Consider the following 19,360-nt stretch of genomic DNA (forward strand, 5'->3'; position numbering starts at 1 on the left):
CCATAAATACCTCTTTTTTGTTACCTTTACAACAACTATATGCGACCAATATTTCATAACATAAAAGAGCACTATTAAATAACTGGCATCTTCCCTATAATTTACAAGGCTTGGAAACAGTGGTTAAAAGAATCCAGCAAAACAAAAATTGTTCTTCTCCAGTGAGTAAAATTAATACGAGTCAAAACGATCATGAAATCCCTTTGTACAAAAGACTATACAACAACACAGTATCTTCAACACAAATGTTTGCCTTTGTCTGCAACATAGGAACCTGTAGTTATTGATGCTTGCAGAGTGGGAGGGGCTGTGTGTCGCAGCGATCAATGGTCTGATCGCTCGATGAGACTGGTTGTGTAGCTGCCAAGACCCTCGTGTGTCGGCCTCAGTGCGTCGTCTAGCAGCAGATCAGCAACACGCTGACGGTGGAGAACATACTTCAAAATACATGGTCTGAAAAATCTAACTGATATTTCTCAATATTGTAATATACCTCCTTACACCATATTTTAAGTGATAAAATGGCACTTTTCAATGTTAAAGCAATACATAATATATTCACCTGTATTAAATTAATGCTTTATTAAGTTGTCAGTGATATAATTCTAAACTAAAAACCCTCACTGCGTGATGGGATCAGATATGCACAGTGTGTTTTCATTATATATTCAGGGAGTCCTTTGCTATACTTTACTACCGTAGATACTGTGAGAGTACACCGAGTTACAGAGTGAGCGTGAGTAGTTCTACTTTCCTGGGAATTCTGCAGGAGCATGACATGCATTTTAAAATCTACTAGGAAGAGAAAAGCAACTGAAGAAGAAGGAGAAGAAGGGGAAGGAGGAGGGGGAGAAGGAGAAGAAGGAGGAGAAGGAGGCAAAGGAGGAGGAGAGGGAAGGGGAGAAGGAGATGTTTGGCACTTCGGCTTTACTTCATCGTGGCTTCCTCGGCACGGAGGATCAGCACTGTTCTATTTTTCTGATCTTGTGAAAAAAGAAAAAGTCTCCTTTCAGGTTTTTCATTTTGTGTTTAGTATGAAAAGACCTTCGCTGTCATTCGATATGACGGACAAAGTCTTTTCTTCCGATTCCTCCGGGAAGGGAAGGGGATCGTCTCTGGGGAGGAAAAGACCTTCCAGTCTGTCGTGAGTCAAGGGGAACACACAATCCGTTAGATACACGTGTAGTATACTGTAGAAGAAGAGAAAAGTATTGAGACCTTGTGAAGCCCTCACCTTTGGCACTGTCATAAATATAACTTTAATAACTGGGTCTTCTGTACATAGTTCTACACAACACTCTCCATTCTCTGAAATCAGCAAACCCACTCTTAAGTATAAAACGTTCATAAATAGAGTTCGTAAAGACATGGCGACTGGTGAGTGGCGTTAGAGAGGGCGTTTTGTTACACAGTCCACCAGTACGGCGTTTTAACTTTGTCAAAAAAACAAAAACAAACAAAAAAAACAACAAAAAAAAAACAAAACGACTTCACCAAAAAAAATGCAAAGTTATACACAAAGAAGCGTCTCTCGCTTGGAAAGTCAGCGTCCTCTGGAAGAGGCTCCGGGGGAACTCGAGTCTCTCAGCACGCTCCGTCCACCGGAGGATTCCTCATGCTGCCATGCCCACTTTTTGTCTTAATCATTTGTCGTGTTCGCCTTTAGGCAGAAGCTCCGTGCACGGTCACACAGTTTGTATCCGTGCATGTGCGTGTGTGTGCGTGTGTGTTCATGAGGATGCGGGTGCGTCGGACGGAGAAAAGTTTCGCCACAACGTGAACTACGACTACGATTTGTTCATGTCGAGCGCTGAGCCGCGTCCGGTTCTTTACAAAGTTTGATCTGTCGTTCTGCTGCGTACCTTCCTATCTGTACCTAGATTAGCGATATATAACTTGTATTGGATATAAATATGTTTGTATGCAGGGTGGAGAAGCACAGAGGTGGCGGGGACGGCGGGTGTGGAGACTCCCTCACACCTGGCTCTCGGTGGAGGGCTTGCGGGCGGAGGCCCAGCCGGTGTCGGGCAGGCTGTGCTGGGCGTGGCGCTGCGGGGTGACGGTGGACGGGGTGAGGGTGGTGATGGAGGAGCACTCGGACGCCTCCTCCTGCAGCAGCTGCTCCGTCTCCCCGTCGTCCAGCGACGCGCTGCTGGCCTGCAGGGACACCGTGTCGGTGCGCATGCAGGCGTGCAGGCCGCCGCGGGACGGCTTGATCTGCTTCAGGTCGTCCCAGTAGAGCTCCTCGTTGGACAGCAGACACACGCCCTCCACGATGCGGATCTTCTCCTTGGTGTAGCCGCCGTCCCCTCCTCCCTGAGGGACATGACGGAGGCGGTGAGGCCGGGGCGCGTTCAGCAGCGGTCAAGAAGCGACGGCAAATCACTTCACAACAAGGCAGAGGCGCTCTCATGCACAGCAGCTCAGGCTGACTTTAAACTATATAGATAAAAAATACTAATATTGATACCCCAACAATACTGATACGCAAATGTAATATTGATACTTGCTTTGTAAGTTATGCAGCATTTCCCACTTCAGTTAAATGCCAGCATAGTCACGAATGAATTGAAATATATGATTTCTGTATCAGACTTAATTTGTTCTTTGAAATTGTTTCGTAAACTGAAAAGTATAAAATGCCACCATATAAACATAGAAGTGCCGCGTGAGCCGTCTCATCAATATCAGATTTAATCAATAATCAAATCATGAGCTTGTACCTAATAAGCAGGTACAAGCTATGATGCAGTCATTTGCTTCCTGGGTTAGTCTTTTTTTCCAGCTGTTGTTTGAGTTCTACATGTTCATCATTCACGAATAACCCGTGTTTTTTTCGACATTGTGGAAAAGATCAGAGGTCAAAGGGTCGCACTGCGACGCCGGCTGAGAACTGCACACGTTAACATGCTCTGGCCATTAAGGGAACGCGGCTTTAACACTGCACAGAAATAGATACTTTTTTTTTTAGTGTGCATGCGGTGAGACCGGATAGGAAAAAGAGAAAGCATGAATACACAAGAAAAAAAGAACAAAGAACACCACGTCAGAGAGAACAGCACTGAAAACGCCTTCATGCAGTGGGACTACCTGGGCGGGACAAGTGGGTCAAAAGATAAAGGGAGAGAGGGAGTTGTAAGGATGAGAGAGCTGCAGCGAGGGGGGAGAGAGAGGAAGAGATGAGGGTCAACATCCTCCAAATGAACCAGCCTCCAGCACCAGGGAGGGACGAACACCTTGGCGGTTACCGGCCCAAACATCTGCACAGTCTCGGTATTAACCGCCATGGGTTCGTCTCATCAGTCCGCTAGCTTTTTAATAAAAAGGGCCGAGCGCGGCCCGCGGCGCGGGGCAAACGCAGGTACGTCACCTCTTTCTTATAGCGGAGCTGGTTGTAGATGGGAGGCTTCTGCGAGGCCTCGATCTTCACCTCCTGCGTGGAGGTCCGGTACGAGGGGTTGCTGTACGTCAGGTTGCTCACCCCCGGGTCGGCAAACTTGGATTTCTTATGCCTGGTGGGTTGAAGACGGACGCAGGACACGCAGCTTGTTGTTTAATCCGGTGAATAAAGTAAATTAATTTTTATTTGGGTGTTTGTAACCTTACAGAACTTACCTGTAAATAATAAAAGCAGCAATAAGGATCAGAATGGCCAGGATGGTCAGGACGCCACCGATAACATAACTGATATGAAGTCCTTCCCCTGGGAAAGGCAAAGATGTTTATTAGGTATTATCACACGGCTCCGTGGAATACTCGATTCTGATTGTTCAATAGCGGCAATCGGCAACCAGTGATTTCTGAATATTGACTGCTGATCTGTCACTAATGACTGTTGTCAAGGGGAACCACTTCTCTGCCTGGTTTCACACCCTTTGTATCACTCTGTCTACATACTTTTCCCCAACACTAGATAGTGGCGCCATCTTGTGAAATGACATAGAAACTCCAATGGAAGACTTGAGATTAATGCAGACGCTGATTTCAAACATCCCCAACATCCCATTCAGCACATCTCATTTTACACGCTGCACTTGTCTAAATAACTTGATTAAGTTGTCTGAAATGCAGTTGTTGAGATAACAGTAACGACCATAAAAACAACAATAATATTTAGTACTGACCACTAGGAGCTGTGACCACGTCGCTCTGCAAGCATCCCTCTATGTTTAGGTTTTTGTCAGTGCAGCTACAACACGAGACAAACAAAGAAGAACGTTTGAATACAAGTTCCTACACCCAAACAAAGAGGCTTTCAAAGAGCAGCCGTACTTGACAAGCGGCGGTCCCCCTTGGGGTTTGTCTGTCGGCGCTTTGGGGAGTTTGTTGGGTACGACGGTGGTCCCTCTGGTTGGTGACGTGGGGACGTAACCAGAGACTAAAAGACGAGACACAAAAATTTCAATTCAACCAAACATTTCATTAATCACATACAGCTTTCAGACACACACGGGGGAATCGGTAGGTGACGTGACTTTGAAACTCACTGGTGGAGCAGGCTCGGCCGTCCAGCTCGTCGGGGCAGGCGCACACAAAGCTGTTGGTCTTGGCGAAGCAGAGATGTGTGCAGCCTCCGTTGTTCACGCCACAAAGGTTCGTCCCTGAAACAGACGACATAGCGTCACATCTCCAGAACGATCAGGGTTGAAGGCGGAGTCCCCTACGTTCCCTCCACAAATGATGGCATTTATAATAAGCTATGAACGACTGGGTCATTGGTATGAAGAACGGAAAGAATTTGACTGGATAAAACTTTGTGACGTCTCTCGTGAAGCTCTCTCGCACAATTTAAGAAACAATAAGTTATTGTATAAGACTGTATAGTTCATTTTTTTCTATTTTTGGACATGACCTTTTATTTTTCAGATATTTTTAATCTTTAATTGTTTTCTGATTTTAAGTTACATTGTTGTTGTTGTTGTTGTTGTTGTTGTTATCATTACATTACATTACATTTAGTCATTTAGCAGACGCTTTTATCCAAAGCGACTTACAATTATTCAAACACCGACGGATGCAGCCATCAGGAGCAATGAGGGGTTAAGTGTCTTGCTCAAGGACACTACAGCACGCTAGCAGGAGGAGCCTGGGATCGAACCAGCAACCTTTAGATTACTAGACGACCAGCTCTACCTCCTGAGCTACCGTCCCGGTCATCATTAGGTTAAGTGTATTGGCAGATTCATTATTAGGTACAGTTAACTGTTTATTGTATTATATATATATATATATATATATATATATATATATATATATATATATATATATATATATATATATATACACACACACACACACACACACACACACAAATATATATTTATATTATCCACATTTTTTCATATATTTAATTGTTTTGCATTATTATTATTTAGCCTATTGTGTTGGTACGAGCTGCCGGGACATTGCAATTTCCCCTTGGGGATGAATAAAGTATCTATCCATCCATCCATCTATAGTTGTAATACACAAATATAACAGTCGGTAGCGCTATGCACCGGCATTTTTTTTTTTTGGATCCTCGCACCGCACGGTGGGTAAAATGTACACTCAATTGTTCCCTTTGCAGTCCACTGCTAGATACTTTGTCGCCCCCTACTGTTTGGAAGCTCACTTGACATGGCAACGTGCCCTGTGGACTCCCCTTCATAGTGCACCACAGGACATTGGAACACATCCTGCTAAAGCTGCACTTGACCCTGCGCCCCCCGCACGCCGTCACTGAAGCAGTCACTTCAGAGTCTGGAAGTCTCAACGTTTTGAGAACAGCAGCGGAGGAAAAAACCAAGCCCCCACCGCCTCACCTGTCTGTCTGTTTGGGGACACCACTATGATGTCCATGAGGCCTTCCACGTTGGCCAGCACCGTCTCCTTGCTGCGGCCCGTGTGCTTGTCCACACGCTGGATGGACTTGGTCTGCCAGTCCGTCCAGTAGATCCAGCGGTCTTGCTGCGAGAGTCGGGAGAAAGGAGTTAGAGGGGAGGAGACCGGCTTCAACTGGGGAAAGGAGGAGAAGGAGAGAAAAACAAGAGGAGAAAAGAGAGAGAGAAAGGGAGGAAAACCACAGACAAGGAGCAGGGGGACGGGAGGAAGAGAAAGGAAGGGGCGGAAAAAAAGGAGGGAAGGAAAATGAGGGTCAGAAATGAAGGGAAGTAGAGAGAATGCCAGATGAGTCCAGTGTAAGTCGAGTTGAGTCGGGGGTCGGGGGTCACACAGGGACTGGATGGGTGAGGGGAGGCAGCCGGGGGGGGGGGGGGGGTACCTGGGTGAGGGCGAAGGGGTGGGATACGGGGCTGACGAGGATCTGACGCAGCTTCCCGTTCAGATCCGAGCTCTCGATGCGGTCCAGATGAGCGTCCACCCAGAAGATCCTGAAGGGAAGGAAACAGGTCAGTGACTCTGCTCCCGGTGACGGGAACCACCCCTCCCCCTCGCCCGCTGAGACCCGCCCTTCCTGACCTCCGCGTGTCGTAGTCCAGGGTCAGACCATTGGGCCAGCCCAGGTCCGTGTTGATGAGAACCTTGCGGTCCGAGCCGTCCAGGTGGGAGCGCTCGATCTTGGCGATGTGACCCCAGTCGGTCCAGAACAGGAAGCTGCAGAGAGAAGAGGAAACGGAATGAAGGACTCCTCCAAACATGAAAGGAAGCTGCAAAATACACACAATTATATGCAGAACCAACCTGCAGCTGTGGCCACGCTCTCTCAACCCAACACTCACTTGCCACTTGTCTCCCAACTTTCTCCCCCCTTTCCATACATAGAATACTACGGGAATCCTTGTGAAAAGTGCCGCTCCCTTTTTTGGCAAAGCGGAGTAAAAAAAACCCAACTCAAAACTTTTAGAAAAGCTCATGACGACGTCAACTGCTATTTCAAGCAGCCGACCAATCACAGCAAAGAAAAGGCTGACTGTTTGCCCAAACAACAACAAAGTAGACGGGAGAAACAACTTCCTGTGAAAGGTTGCTTTTAACCTTTCAACAATCCCTCCAGGATTTAGCTGAGTTTTTTTGTGACCGTTGCTTTTCTCAAATCTTCCGATGCAATTTGTTTGCAGTAAAATTGTGGGAATTGTGAATGTCCCGACCAGTGAATTTGGTACGGGAGAACTTTCGCCACGCACATGGAGGCAGCAAAACCAACGCTCATCGATGACCATGACGAGGATTTACCCTTTACTGGGGAACACGGCGATGGCTCTGGGCTCGTCCAGGCTGTTGTTGACCAGAACTTTGCGGCAGGTCCCGTCCAGCCGGGCCACCTCGATGGTGTTGCGTCCCGTGTCCGTCCAGTACATGTTCCGGGACACCCAGTCCACGGCCAGGCCGTCCGTGGTCTTCAGGCCCTGGCTGATCACCGTCTCCATGCCGCTGCCGTCCAGGTTGGAGCGCCTGAAGAACAGGAAGACCACGAGGCTTGCATGAAGTTCTATGACACCAACACCTCCAGAGATAGACAGACAGCAGACAGACAGACAGACAGACAGACAGACAGACAGACAGATGGTGGATATACAGACAGACAGACAGATAGATACATAGATAGACAGACAAATGTATAGATGACAGCAGACAGACAGACAGATCTGAATCTTGGCACCTGATGACGTCCAGCGTCACGTCAGTGTAGTACAGCTTCCCGTCCACGCTGTCGTAGTCCAGTGAGATGACGTTGTGCAGCTCGGGGACGGCCACGTGCACGTCCGTGTGGTCGCTGGTGTCCAGGGAGATCCTGCGCACACTGACGCGGTTGGAGAACAGCAGATACGTCTCCGGGGAGTCGTCGCACGACTTGCCGTCGCCCTTGAGCAAGACACCGGTGGGACAGGCGCAGGACGTCCGGTTTGGACGAGGGAGGCAGAGGTGGGAGCATCCCCCGTTCCTCCTGCTGCACTTATTAAACCCTGAGAGGGGGAGCGGCAGATGACATTCTTTGAATATGTACTCTATTTTGATTATTTATTATATATAATTTTTTATATTTAAATTCATATATTAATTTATATTCATACATTATATACAGCATGTATATATTTATCTTTTTTCCTGTACAGTTTATTTGTTCATCCATTCACTCACATCTCTTATTTGGATGTATTGTATATTCTACTTCATTGTTCGTTTGTTGTCGTGCTTCACATTTTTTCTTGTTTGTTGGTTTTAGATGCTTTGGAAATACGGTTCTCATGGCTTTCATGCCAACACAGCACTTTCAATTAGAATTTGAGAGAGATGATTCGATTGATTTGCTTTGCGGAAGATGGATTTCAAGTTAGGCTTGGGCAGATGACATTGATGACAGACGATGATTATTATTATTATTATTATCTTTTATCCGCCAGGAAAAATCTGAGCATTGAGCCGGTGTAAGCGCAGTTTACCGTGTTCTGAAACTGGAGCGGAGAGGGGAAGAGGGAGGGACAGAGAGAGAGAGAGAGAGACAGAGAGAGAGAGAGAGAGAGAGAGACAGAGAGAGAGACAGAGAGAGAGAGAGAGAGAGAGAGAAAGGGAGAGGGCAGAGGCTCTCCCTTTCTCCGCTCAGAGCTGTCCAGTAACCACTGGTGATCGGATCCCACTTCCCTGCAAAATTGTATACTGGCGAACTTTGCAGAATCACCCAAGCCAATTTCAAATGATCCCGTTTGACCGTCCTGCCTGCAGACTTACCCAGCGGCTTCTCGCGGTCCACAGCCTGGATGTCCATCAGGCCCGGCAAGTTGGAGCACACGGTGATGGTGTTGGTGCCCGTGGTTTTGTCGGCCCGCTGGATGCTGCGGCTCTGCCAGTCGGTCCAGTAGATGTGGGAGCCGAGCAGCGTCAGCCCGTACGGGTGCTGCACCGGCGACACCAGGGTGTGGCGGTTCTGCCCGTTCAGATCCGATGCCTCGATGCGCTGCGGGGTCCAGAGAGAGGAGAGACGTTAGCTACCTCAGCGAGACCACCATGAGGATGGACCGTTAGATCAGTGAACACAGATAGTAACCGCACATCCAAAGTTTTGCATGTGGTGGACACAGTACTTCGATACATTTTTTCTAGGTTCTGTATATTCAGTTTTGGAGACTTGACTCTTATGCACTACATTTCAAAGCAAATATCTTGAATTTTTCATGTAAACTTATGTAAAAAAATAAAAATAAAATCTGGATTCATATTTAGATATATCAAGAGTAAGGCAAAACAAAAGGAATCCACTGATCTAATCAGATACAATATCCAAAATCATCATCATCAGACAATACCTGCACAGAAAAATGAAAGCTCCCTTATACTGTATATTACAAGATTTGGAGCAAAGAAGGGGTCATCATCAGGCAAAAAAACCTGCTGACGGAGTCAAAAGGTTTCAACTTATAGTGGAGCTTTCAGTGTTGGGATATTTTTGGTTGCCTGATATTTAGCCTACAATGCCAAAGCCACAGAGGTCTTATCATGAGTAAAGGCGGTGCAGGGAGGTGGTGGAGGCAGCGCCACTAACCTCCGTGTGAGCATCGGCCCACAGCAGCTGGGACCCGGCCCGGTCGATGGCCAGGCCGTTGGGCCAGCCCAGGTTGTTACTGATCAGAACCAGGCGGTCGGTTCCATCCATGGCAGAACGTTCCAGCTTAGCGTGCTCCCCCCAGTCCGTCCAGTACATGTAGCTGTGGGAGACAACAAGAGGGGGAGAACGACGCGGGGGTCAGACTGAATATGGAGTTTGGATGTGGGGCCTGAGCTCCGAGGAGTAAATCAGAGAATAATCTCACCCCATCTCGTGGTAGAGGGCGATGGCCCGCGGGCTGTCCAGGTTCTGCCAAATAAGAACTTTCCTCATGGAGCCATCCAGGTTGGCCACCTCGATCCGGTTTGTTCCGGTATCGGTCCAGTAGATCTTCCGGCCCAGGGGGTCCACGGCGAGTCCGTCTGTCGTCATCAGTCCTGTGAGCGAAGACGGACAGAGGGCGATGAGAATATCAAGACCGGGACAGGTGTTAACGTACAGAACACGGGATCTGATGTGATCGTACCGGAGGAGATGATGTCCTCGTGCTCGCTGCCGTCGATGTTGGCTCTGCTGACTTTCTTCAGCGTGCTGTCTGACCAGTACACCTTACCTGCAGGGGGCGCCAAATGCACACATCAACATGCGTACGCCGCTATGGAACCCTTCTCTTTCATTTGAAACACAGAACACACACCAACGCACTAAATGCATATGCAGACACGTGACACAAGACACACACACCTTCTTTGGGGTCGACGCCGATGGCGATGGTGTTCTTCATGGAGCTGTTGACGGCCAAGACCACGTCGGCGAAGTAAGGGATGTCCAGAGACACCATCCTGATGTCCGTCCTCCGAGCAAAGATCAGGAAGCTGCTCATCCCTGCACAGACGCAGTGAAGGAGGGCCAGGTTGACCAACTCTTTTTTTTTTTTTTCCAAGTTATTCTCGATTTGGTGAAAAGGTCCCGGTGGCTTTGATCGTACCGTGGGTGCAGGTCTTCCCGTCCAGCTGCAGGTTGATGCCAGTGGGGCAGGCACAGCTGGAGGCTTTGGGCGCCGGGGCCAGGAGGCACAGGTGGCTGCAGCCTCCGTTGTTCAAGGCACACGGGTTCAACACTGCGGACAAAGACAAACAAAGACTTTACCGACGCGCTGCCCGACACAGCTAGGTCGGCTGAAGGTCTGAAAGACAAACACAACAAATCCTCTAACCTCCGGGGGTTTCTCCGTAATTAAAAGAGAAAAAATGGGGAAGGTAGGTCTGACAGGTAAGACGGGACTGGCAGGGTGGACGACCACAACAAAAGCATTCCAGGAGCTCGGGAAACAACAGAAAACCCTGAACGTCACTGGGAACAGAGAGTGCTCAGCTCGGTATGCAGCACCTCGGGTGCCGTTTGCCCTTTGAGCCGGGGCAATGGGATCCGCTTACCAGGTCCCTAATCCCTCTAGTGTCGGGGAGGACACCGGAGCCGGGCTTTGGGGAAGGGTTCAGATCAGAGGAGTGTGATGGGATGATTCTCAGTGCTTGTAGAGGGGAGGCTACACATGGCCGCCTGGTGTGTCATACAACAGCCTCCTCGTATCTACACATACACACTTGTAGGGAGCCGTACCCGTCTCCCGGTGGTGGTGGAACATGTGGATGTCCATCAGGTTCTCCAGGTTCTCGGCCAGCGTGCGGCGTCCCAGGCCCGTCAGCTTGTCGGCACTCTGGATGCTCTTGGACTGCCAGTCCGTCCAGTACAGCTTGTCCTCGTGCAGCGTCAGGCCGAAGGGGTGAGGCAGCTGGCTGCCGATCAGAACCTGAACGCGAGGTCCACGACAGAGAGGGAGGACGGGCAATAAGACATCTCACCCCGCTAAAATTAAATGCAGTGAAATTACCATTCGCCAATAAAGATTTAAGTATTGCATGAAGAAAATCGCGTCTACCTGCCGGTCGGAGCCGTCAAAGTTTCCATACTCGATGACCTTCATGCCGGCGTCGGCCCAGTAGAGGCGTTTGGTCTCGTAGTCAATGGCGAGGCCGTTGGGCCACGTCAGGTTGGAAGAGATGATGACGATGCGGCTGGAAGCGTCCATTCCAGCGCGCTCGATCTTAGGGTTGGCGCCCCAGTCCGTCCAGTACATGAAGCTGACAGGAAACAAACAACGTGGATTATTGTTGTGTAATGAAACTTCACTTGTGGATTTGCTGTACTACTTTGTGAACCACTTTTTTCGGGATTTTGAAACTGGAATTACTGTTGTGCCGTCTCACCCTCCTATCGGGTCGACCACGATGTCCCGGGGTCGGTCCAGGTTCTCCCATATCAACACGGTGCGCATGCTGCCGTCAGCGTTGGACACCTCAATACGATCGGTTCCTGGTAACGGAAAGCACGCCAACATTAACAAAACGACGCAAACCGCCATAATGGTCACCCTGGGACGATTCGAGGAGAGATGCACGGTAATAAACAGGGTTTACCAGCATCGGTCCAGTAGAGCTTGTCGGTCACCCAGTCGATAGCCAGTCCAGCTGGACTCTCCAAGCTGGTGTCCACCACCACCTGAGGATACACAAGAACCACCAATGAGTGCAGTTCTGTACTGTCTCCAGTAGGGGGCATGGTTGCATTAACTTGTATTATTCAATTAACAGGATAAATTAGAGTCATGGGGAGAAGCGACTGACCTCTTGTTTGGTGGCGTTCCACAAGGCCCTGTTGATGGAGTCGGTGGTGACGTCCGTCCAGTAGATGTATTCGTCCTTGCCATCCCAGTCCAGCGCCACCGCGTTGCGCACGTCGGCCAAAGGGATGACGTCGTCTGACATGTCCTCGGTGTCGAAGCTGATTCGTCGGATGTCCGTCCTTCGGGCAAAAAGCAGGAACTTGTCAAGACCTGATTAAAGACCAAAGGTCTTCTGTCAGTGCTCTAGGTTTAACAATGGGGGTCAACATAGAACACAGAACAACAACACTAACACACAACACTTCCCTGACATCACAGCATTCTTATTTTACACATTAAAGTTAATCTTTCTATCTGCACATATTGGTAAAAATCACAAATTTACAATGTATTACACTCGTGTTAACAGCAAATAGCCTTAAGCTTTGATCATTTTAATCGGAATGCATCTTCAAAACGGCATAAATCAATTTAAGACAAGTAGTTCATATAATTTTCATTTAATTTTCTAAAACCATTTTATAAATGTCTGTCGTAATTTCATTTGGTCTTGTTTTTTGTTGATATCTGGCATTTGTCACAAGTCATCTAATACATTTTATAATTTAACATTTTATTTTTCTGATAAAAAAATGACAAGAACTTTAAAAGATATAAAATAAACTCTCACTAGTATTGGCTGTGCATGGGTTCCATAATCACTTCTATTTCTTTAGATTTTGAAACCCAATTTTAACATCTGTGATCATATTCATAACTTAGGCAGAAATCACAGAGGTGTATTTATCTCCTTTCTGCATCGAAGCTTTTATCTTTTTTTTTTTTTTTTTAGTTTAATGATCTGTGAACAGCCCTCAGAGGTGAATGTGCAAGGCCTGTGGTGACAGTGCTCGACGAATAATACAGCTTTAATAAAGGAGCCAACACTCAAAACTGTCGTTCTATTGGTGATTTAGAGAACTGAATATGCAGTTGAATAATTTATAATAACAACTATAAAATATAATTATTATTATATATACGAGACATGTAGGGCCGGTGGATAGAGATTCCTGAATATGTTAAAATATACTTTTTGTCATCATCTAAATACATAGACTACTTTTTAAGCAAGAAATGTCATTCTCTGTCATATTTTAGAATTACTAACGGAACACAGAATAAGTGCAGAATAAATTGCCTAAAACCAAAACAGCAGAGAAAAAGTTGACACTCACTCTTGGCACAGCTTTGGTGGTCCGTCTTTTTGAAGCCGGTGGGGCAGGCGCAGGTGTAGGTCTTGTTGCTAGGGAGGCAGAGGTGGCTGCAGCCGCCATTGTTGGAACCACAGCGGTTCCTGCCGCCTAGGGGAGAGACGGAGCGAGGCAGGCATCAGAGTCCGATTTTTAAAGGTTATGGTCCCATATCTTTCAATTATCTATCAAGTCTACTAAAAATGGAAATACATTTCTAATCTTAGAGGTGTTCCGCATTTTTTTGCAACAACGTTGCCCGGGGAAACCGGATTTGGGCCATTGTCAGCCATCTTGTGTGGTCTTGTTGCCCATTTGTCAACCACTTTTTATATGTTTATAAAAGAAATTAAAAATAAGAACCTCCGTTATGGAGGTTGAATGAAATGAGGATGAAACTGAGCAATCTTGGACGACTGATTTATTTCAAATATTGCAATATGGATTATAATTATTATCACTCAATTATAAAACCATTTTGTCAGTCTTGGCAACCAACAGCTGATGAATGGTTGCCAACTTGGCAACCACTTCCAAAAGTTGCTGTCGGACCCCCGAGGCTCTAACCGCCTGAGTGAGACGGGCAGGACAGTCCCTCCCACTGCCTGACTGGTTTCTCACCGACCTCACATGATGGGTCAAAGATGGTGACCCGTTGAAAGGTTGTGATTTATTTCAGGGAGGAACTGGAGCAAAATAAGTTAAAAGAGGTTCCACATTCTGTCCAGCTTCATCGAGACACCTTCAGACAAGACATTATGAAAGATTGGGAAAGCTAGGGGCTGTTAATTGTGTGGCGGTGTTTTGCGCCTGTGGGAGACACCTACCTGCGGGCTGCCTCTGCGGGTGCAGCGTGTGGATGTCCATGGGGAAGTGCAGCTTGTTGCGGATGATCTCCTGGTTCTTGCCGGTGAACTTGTTGGCGCTGTTGATGCTCTTGGTGTGCCAGTCCGTCCAGTAGAGGCTGTCCTCAAACACCGTGATGGCAAACGGGTGCGGAAGGCCTGAGGGGGGATGGACGGAGAGGGAGATAGAAAATTCAAATAAAAGGCTAAAACCACTTGCAGGTCTCCATACAAGCCCTGAACAAGCATCCGTTTGTCGAGGAGGGAAACGATCAAAGTCGATCATAAATACGTTCGGACATACCTGGAATCGCATTTGATAATGAACTAATAATACCGACGATCGCTCAGAGATGTAATGCATCTGTCCGCTAAGCAAATATAGAAAGGAATCAATGTAGCATTTGGCCTGTCTCGGAAAAGCTGCCGTCCAAAAGCAACGCCCTCCCGCTCGGCGCTGCGGCCTGGACTGATGTCACGCTGTCAGACCAGAACCAGAGCTGCTTTCCATTAGAGGACTTCCATCAGCCCCTCCGAGGCGGCGGGGACGCCGATGGAAGACGAGCACTGTGGGGTTTCCTCTAGGAGCACGGACTCTCTGTCCAGAACCTGAATATGGCAGCACAGCCATGAGTCTGAAAGGAGGATGGAAGGGAACATCAGGGAACCTCTCTCTCCCCCATTCCCTCTCTCTCCCTCTCACTCCGACGCCCACTTTGATGTGAGTGCTGAATGGATGGAAAAAGTGATTTTTGGAGCCGGCTTTTATTTCTGTTCTCCGGTCCACGGAGCTTGTGGTGAGTGCGCTGGCGCAGGGCTTTGAAAAATCGTGACTGTTCAGTTTAATGACAGTGTTTTACAGCGCACTGTAAATGTCAAGTGGCAAATAGCTAAAATTGGAGAGAAGCTAGAATGATGACGACTCATGAGGGTCCGTGTGTATATATACATATGTGCTTGTTCTGTAGTGGTTCTTTATTTTTGATGCCGTATAAATTTATGTTTTAATAGGAACGATTAACTTAATCTTCCTGAGGCCGTGTAGGAAGCCTGAGTACATTTTGGTGCGATACACTTCAGTGCATTCAGAATCCGACAACGGATCAGGACAGTCTGATCCTTAATGCCCCTGCCCGCCAGAGGGTAGTTTGCTCAGCTGGACCTTTACCCATTTCAATGAACACGAGTGCACTAATTAATAAATGCACACAATTTGCGAACATAAATAGAGAAACATTTCAGTGAATACGTTAACACCAAATCCAAAACGTCAAATAACGTCATTATTTTATATATGTAATTTATTTACTTAGTTTCAAGTCCCGTTCCAATAATTTGGCAAAGAGTGTCTGATCTGAACTTGTCGCAGGAAACAGACTCCTGGGTTGTTGTCCTGAGCCGTATTCAGTGTAAAGTGTAAAGGTTTTCGTCCTCTAATCTCAGAGCATCTGGCTCCCCCTCCACTGCTCCAGGTGTGTGAAAGCCGATACTGGCTGCATGGGGGGCTGTTTTCTGATCTTATCCAGGCAGGGACGCATGGGTTGACCTCTGTGTGTGTGTGTGTGTGTGTGTATATTTGGGGTGGCGGGGGGGGGGGGGGTGATGGAGCCACCTCCACTTCTTTTTCCTGTGCATCTTCTTCCTTTTCTACGGGACAGCTGGGGAGGCAGCTGCAAGTCAACGGGGCGTCATCCACATTACCTCCGCTTACCTCTTTCACCTTCACACCTACAGTCACGCATGCATGCACACATACACAGAATCCCCCCGACACACACACACACACACACACACACACACACACACACACACACACACACACACACACACACACACACACACACACACACACACACACACACACACACACACATCCCCTATTCTCCCACATGAACACAGGTGTTCCAAGCAGGATAGTGCCATCGTTCCGGACACCCACCCGTCCCTCCTCCCTGCCGGATGCAGTGGAGAGAGGAACCGGCACCAGTTCCAGATACTCCACACACATTATATACATTCTTGGCCACAGCAAATTTGCTTAGATCTTTTAACTTGCAAAGGAACGTGTGCAAAAATATGCACGCAATGTCCAGGTACACACACACACACACACACACACACACACACACACACACACACACACACACACACACACACACACACACACACACACACACACACACACACACACACACACACACACACACACACACATCCCCTATTCTCCCACATGAACACAGGTGTTCCAAGCAGGATAGTGCCATCGTTCCGGACACCCACCCGTCCCTCCTCCCTGCCGGATGCAGTGGAGAGAGGAACCGGCACCAGTTCCAGATACTCCACACACATTATATACATTCTTGGCCACAGCAAATTTGCTTAGATCTTTTAACTTGCAAAGGAACGTGTGCAAAAATATGCACGCAATGTCCAGGCACACACACACACACACACACACACACACACACACACACACACACACACACACACACACACACACACACACACACACACACACACACACACACACACACACACACACGTGTTTGCCTGGTTTGCCCCGTCTGTTGTCTGAGCAAACAAAGGTTCCTGTGGAAGGACAAGGCCCATTACAGCCTTTTATCCTGAGAGCACACATCATTAAGGAGCGCTCGCAGGGCCCCCCCTCCATCAAACCCTCTCTCACCGCTCTCTTCCTTTAGGCTCTGAAAGCCTGGACTGCCTCTGAGAGGCTCCCCCGTTCCGTTTAATTTAAACGGGGGCAAGATTGGAAACATCGTGCACATTTTTACGGCTCACTCCTCAGCACCATCGTCCTCCTCGCTGTGTATCTTGGCAGCGCTCTTTGAAGCGGCGTCACGTGTGATTCAGGCTGCGAACGCCTGCCAGTTCTGAGTGGGAAGTGTGGCCCGATGCAGGGAACTCAATACTGCTGCTTCTCTGGAAGACTTGATCTCCAAATCTCACTACAGCATGAGGCCCGACAGGCGAACTAGCGCTTATATGTGTGCGGGTGCGTGTGTGTGTCTAAACCTTATTGTGTTTGTGTATGATCAGTATTATGCCCGGTGCACAGAGGTGTAAATCTGCATGTGCCCGCTTCCAAACAAAATATGACAAACATGACGCTTCGTCTACAGGAATGAACAAGGTGAGCAGATGCACCGTCAGCCGGAGCCACCAGATTGAAGTTATTGCTGACATTTATTGGATGTGTGCAAACGACTGTAAACACACACTTATATTATGATGGAAATATGGAAATAATCAACTCCACGTGGTATAATGAAGCACCCTCACAGTGCTAAATATCATTACAACTGTGGCTGTATACATATAAATATACACATAAGCAAACCTACTGTATGTGTATGAATGGAGTGTGTGTGCCCCTGTACATAGTATATAGTATAGTACATATAGAATATATACAGGCACAAACTACAGCATATGAACAGTGTGTATTCACTCACCCTGGCTGATGACGGCCTTGCGGTTGCGTCCGTCCAGGTCGGCCCTCTCAATGACGTGGTGCTTGGCGTCCACCCAGTACATGCGGTGTCCTGCGTAGTCGATTGTCAGCCCATTGGGCCAGAACAGGTGTGTGTCTGCGATGACCCTTCGATTGGAGCCGTCCATGTTGGCGTACTCGATGCGAGGGGTATTGCCCCAGTCCGTCCAGTAGATCTTACTGTGGAGGGAAGGTGGGGCCGGAGAAATGCCCCGCAAGATAAGTTTGCTTCCTTAAATACCAAAATACCTATACCTGTGCAACCAAAACAGTGTGATTTTATTCTAGTTGTGTTTAGTTTACTTATGTAACGAAACAAGCACGGTGCGTGATGGGGACGCATTCTCCGTCACCCCTTGACTTGCTTCACCTACAAAATCTGTATACTTTAAAATGTGAAGGCGTGTGAAGCCTTCACTGTGACATCAGCAGGATTGCGCTGTACTTGGACGAGCATATGTCCTTCTCGCTGACATCCTTTCATTTTTACCAGCCTCAGTACTAACAGCCAAACTCCCCCCCCCCCCCTTCAATACATTTTCAATTAGCCCATGTAAATGAGCTGCCTAATATGCCATATTAGACTCCTAGCTTTAGATTTCTCTGGAGTATCATCCAAAGCTTTCAAACTGCAAGTGCGGCATACGAGGCAGGAGGGGACAAACATAGTTAGCTGCGTCGCCGTTTATGAAATAGTTGTTCCACACAGATGCTCGCCTTGAGGCGACGCTCGGCTGCCAAACTTTAATCCCTCTCTGCCTGTGTGCCACATTACAACTGGGGCAAATCTACAGGGGATACGTCTATGAGTGTGTATACCTTTGGAGCCATATGCTGTGAGTTATATGAATAATGTGGTGTGTGTGTGTGTGTGTGTGTGGGGGTGGGGGTAGTGGGAGTGTGAACATGTGCTCGTACCCCTCTATGGGGTGCAGTGCGATGGCGCGAGGCTTCTCCATGTTTTTCCAGAGGAGCACCTTGCGGTGGGTCCCGTCCAGGTTGGCCACCTCGATGCGGGACGTCCCTGAGTCCGTCCAGTAGAGCTTGTCGTGGATCCAGTCTATGGCCAGGCCGCCTGGGAGCAGGAGGGATGATGGGAAGGTTATAGTTGCTTGTAGTCGCTCATTAAGAATCAAGTCAGGCAAATCTAAAGCCTGTCAGACTTTCTGGCAGACAAAAATACTGAATGAGTATACAGTATATACTAGGAAGTAAAAAACCTTCAGGAATTTGGTCAGATCAAAGCTTTTTGGGAAACAAAGCCCTGATTGATCCAAGATAATTCCCCCAGGAGAACGACACATGCGGACTGAGCCCTTTGTAGGAAACATGATCTTATTATTATTATTTTTTTTTTCAAAATTGTTTGGGCAGCTTTTTTTTTTATTTTTTTTTATTTTTTTTTAATTGTAGAGAGCGGTGGAGAGAGACAGGAAACGGGGGGTAGAGAGAGGGGGAGAAACGCAGCAAATGAGCACAGGCTGGATTCGAACCCAGGTCACCCAGGACCATTGAACGTACGGTCCATCACCGTGCAAGCAGTGGAACTATATATGGCCGTTATTTGTATCAGTTGTCCAACAAACTGTAATCCTTATGGAGACGTTG

At 47.8% G+C, this 19,360-nt stretch overlaps 1 protein-coding gene across 1 annotated transcript in view; it reads right to left on the bottom strand.

Annotated features, from left to right (window-relative positions):
* The window catches only part of lrp4 (low density lipoprotein receptor-related protein 4), a 92,430-nt gene that overhangs the window by 111 nt on the left and 72,959 nt on the right, over window positions 1–19,360 (bottom strand). Inside the window, exons 13-38 of the mRNA XM_079997414.1 lie at window positions 18,671–18,827; window positions 17,715–17,932; window positions 14,220–14,400; window positions 13,382–13,500; window positions 12,166–12,374; window positions 11,959–12,040; window positions 11,749–11,854; window positions 11,421–11,622; window positions 11,102–11,291; window positions 10,470–10,601; window positions 10,226–10,366; window positions 10,008–10,094; window positions 9,747–9,918; window positions 9,479–9,641; window positions 8,668–8,893; window positions 7,601–7,904; window positions 7,174–7,392; window positions 6,460–6,594; window positions 6,263–6,371; window positions 5,805–5,949; window positions 4,488–4,601; window positions 4,273–4,378; window positions 4,125–4,189; window positions 3,616–3,703; window positions 3,371–3,512; window positions 1–2,316 (exon numbers count right to left, since the gene is read on the bottom strand). The exon at window positions 1–2,316 is cut by the window's left edge and continues 111 nt beyond it. Coding sequence (XP_079853540.1) covers window positions 1,975–2,316; window positions 3,371–3,512; window positions 3,616–3,703; window positions 4,125–4,189; window positions 4,273–4,378; window positions 4,488–4,601; window positions 5,805–5,949; window positions 6,263–6,371; window positions 6,460–6,594; window positions 7,174–7,392; window positions 7,601–7,904; window positions 8,668–8,893; window positions 9,479–9,641; window positions 9,747–9,918; window positions 10,008–10,094; window positions 10,226–10,366; window positions 10,470–10,601; window positions 11,102–11,291; window positions 11,421–11,622; window positions 11,749–11,854; window positions 11,959–12,040; window positions 12,166–12,374; window positions 13,382–13,500; window positions 14,220–14,400; window positions 17,715–17,932; window positions 18,671–18,827 — 4,154 coding nt within the window. The 3' untranslated portion in view covers window positions 1–1,974. The remainder of the gene's footprint in view (window positions 2,317–3,370; window positions 3,513–3,615; window positions 3,704–4,124; window positions 4,190–4,272; window positions 4,379–4,487; window positions 4,602–5,804; window positions 5,950–6,262; window positions 6,372–6,459; window positions 6,595–7,173; window positions 7,393–7,600; window positions 7,905–8,667; window positions 8,894–9,478; window positions 9,642–9,746; window positions 9,919–10,007; window positions 10,095–10,225; window positions 10,367–10,469; window positions 10,602–11,101; window positions 11,292–11,420; window positions 11,623–11,748; window positions 11,855–11,958; window positions 12,041–12,165; window positions 12,375–13,381; window positions 13,501–14,219; window positions 14,401–17,714; window positions 17,933–18,670; window positions 18,828–19,360) is intronic.

Source organism: Zeus faber, assembly GCF_960531495.2.
Source record: "Zeus faber genome assembly, chromosome: 3".
Classification (NCBI taxonomy): Eukaryota; Metazoa; Chordata; class Actinopteri; order Zeiformes; family Zeidae; genus Zeus; species Zeus faber.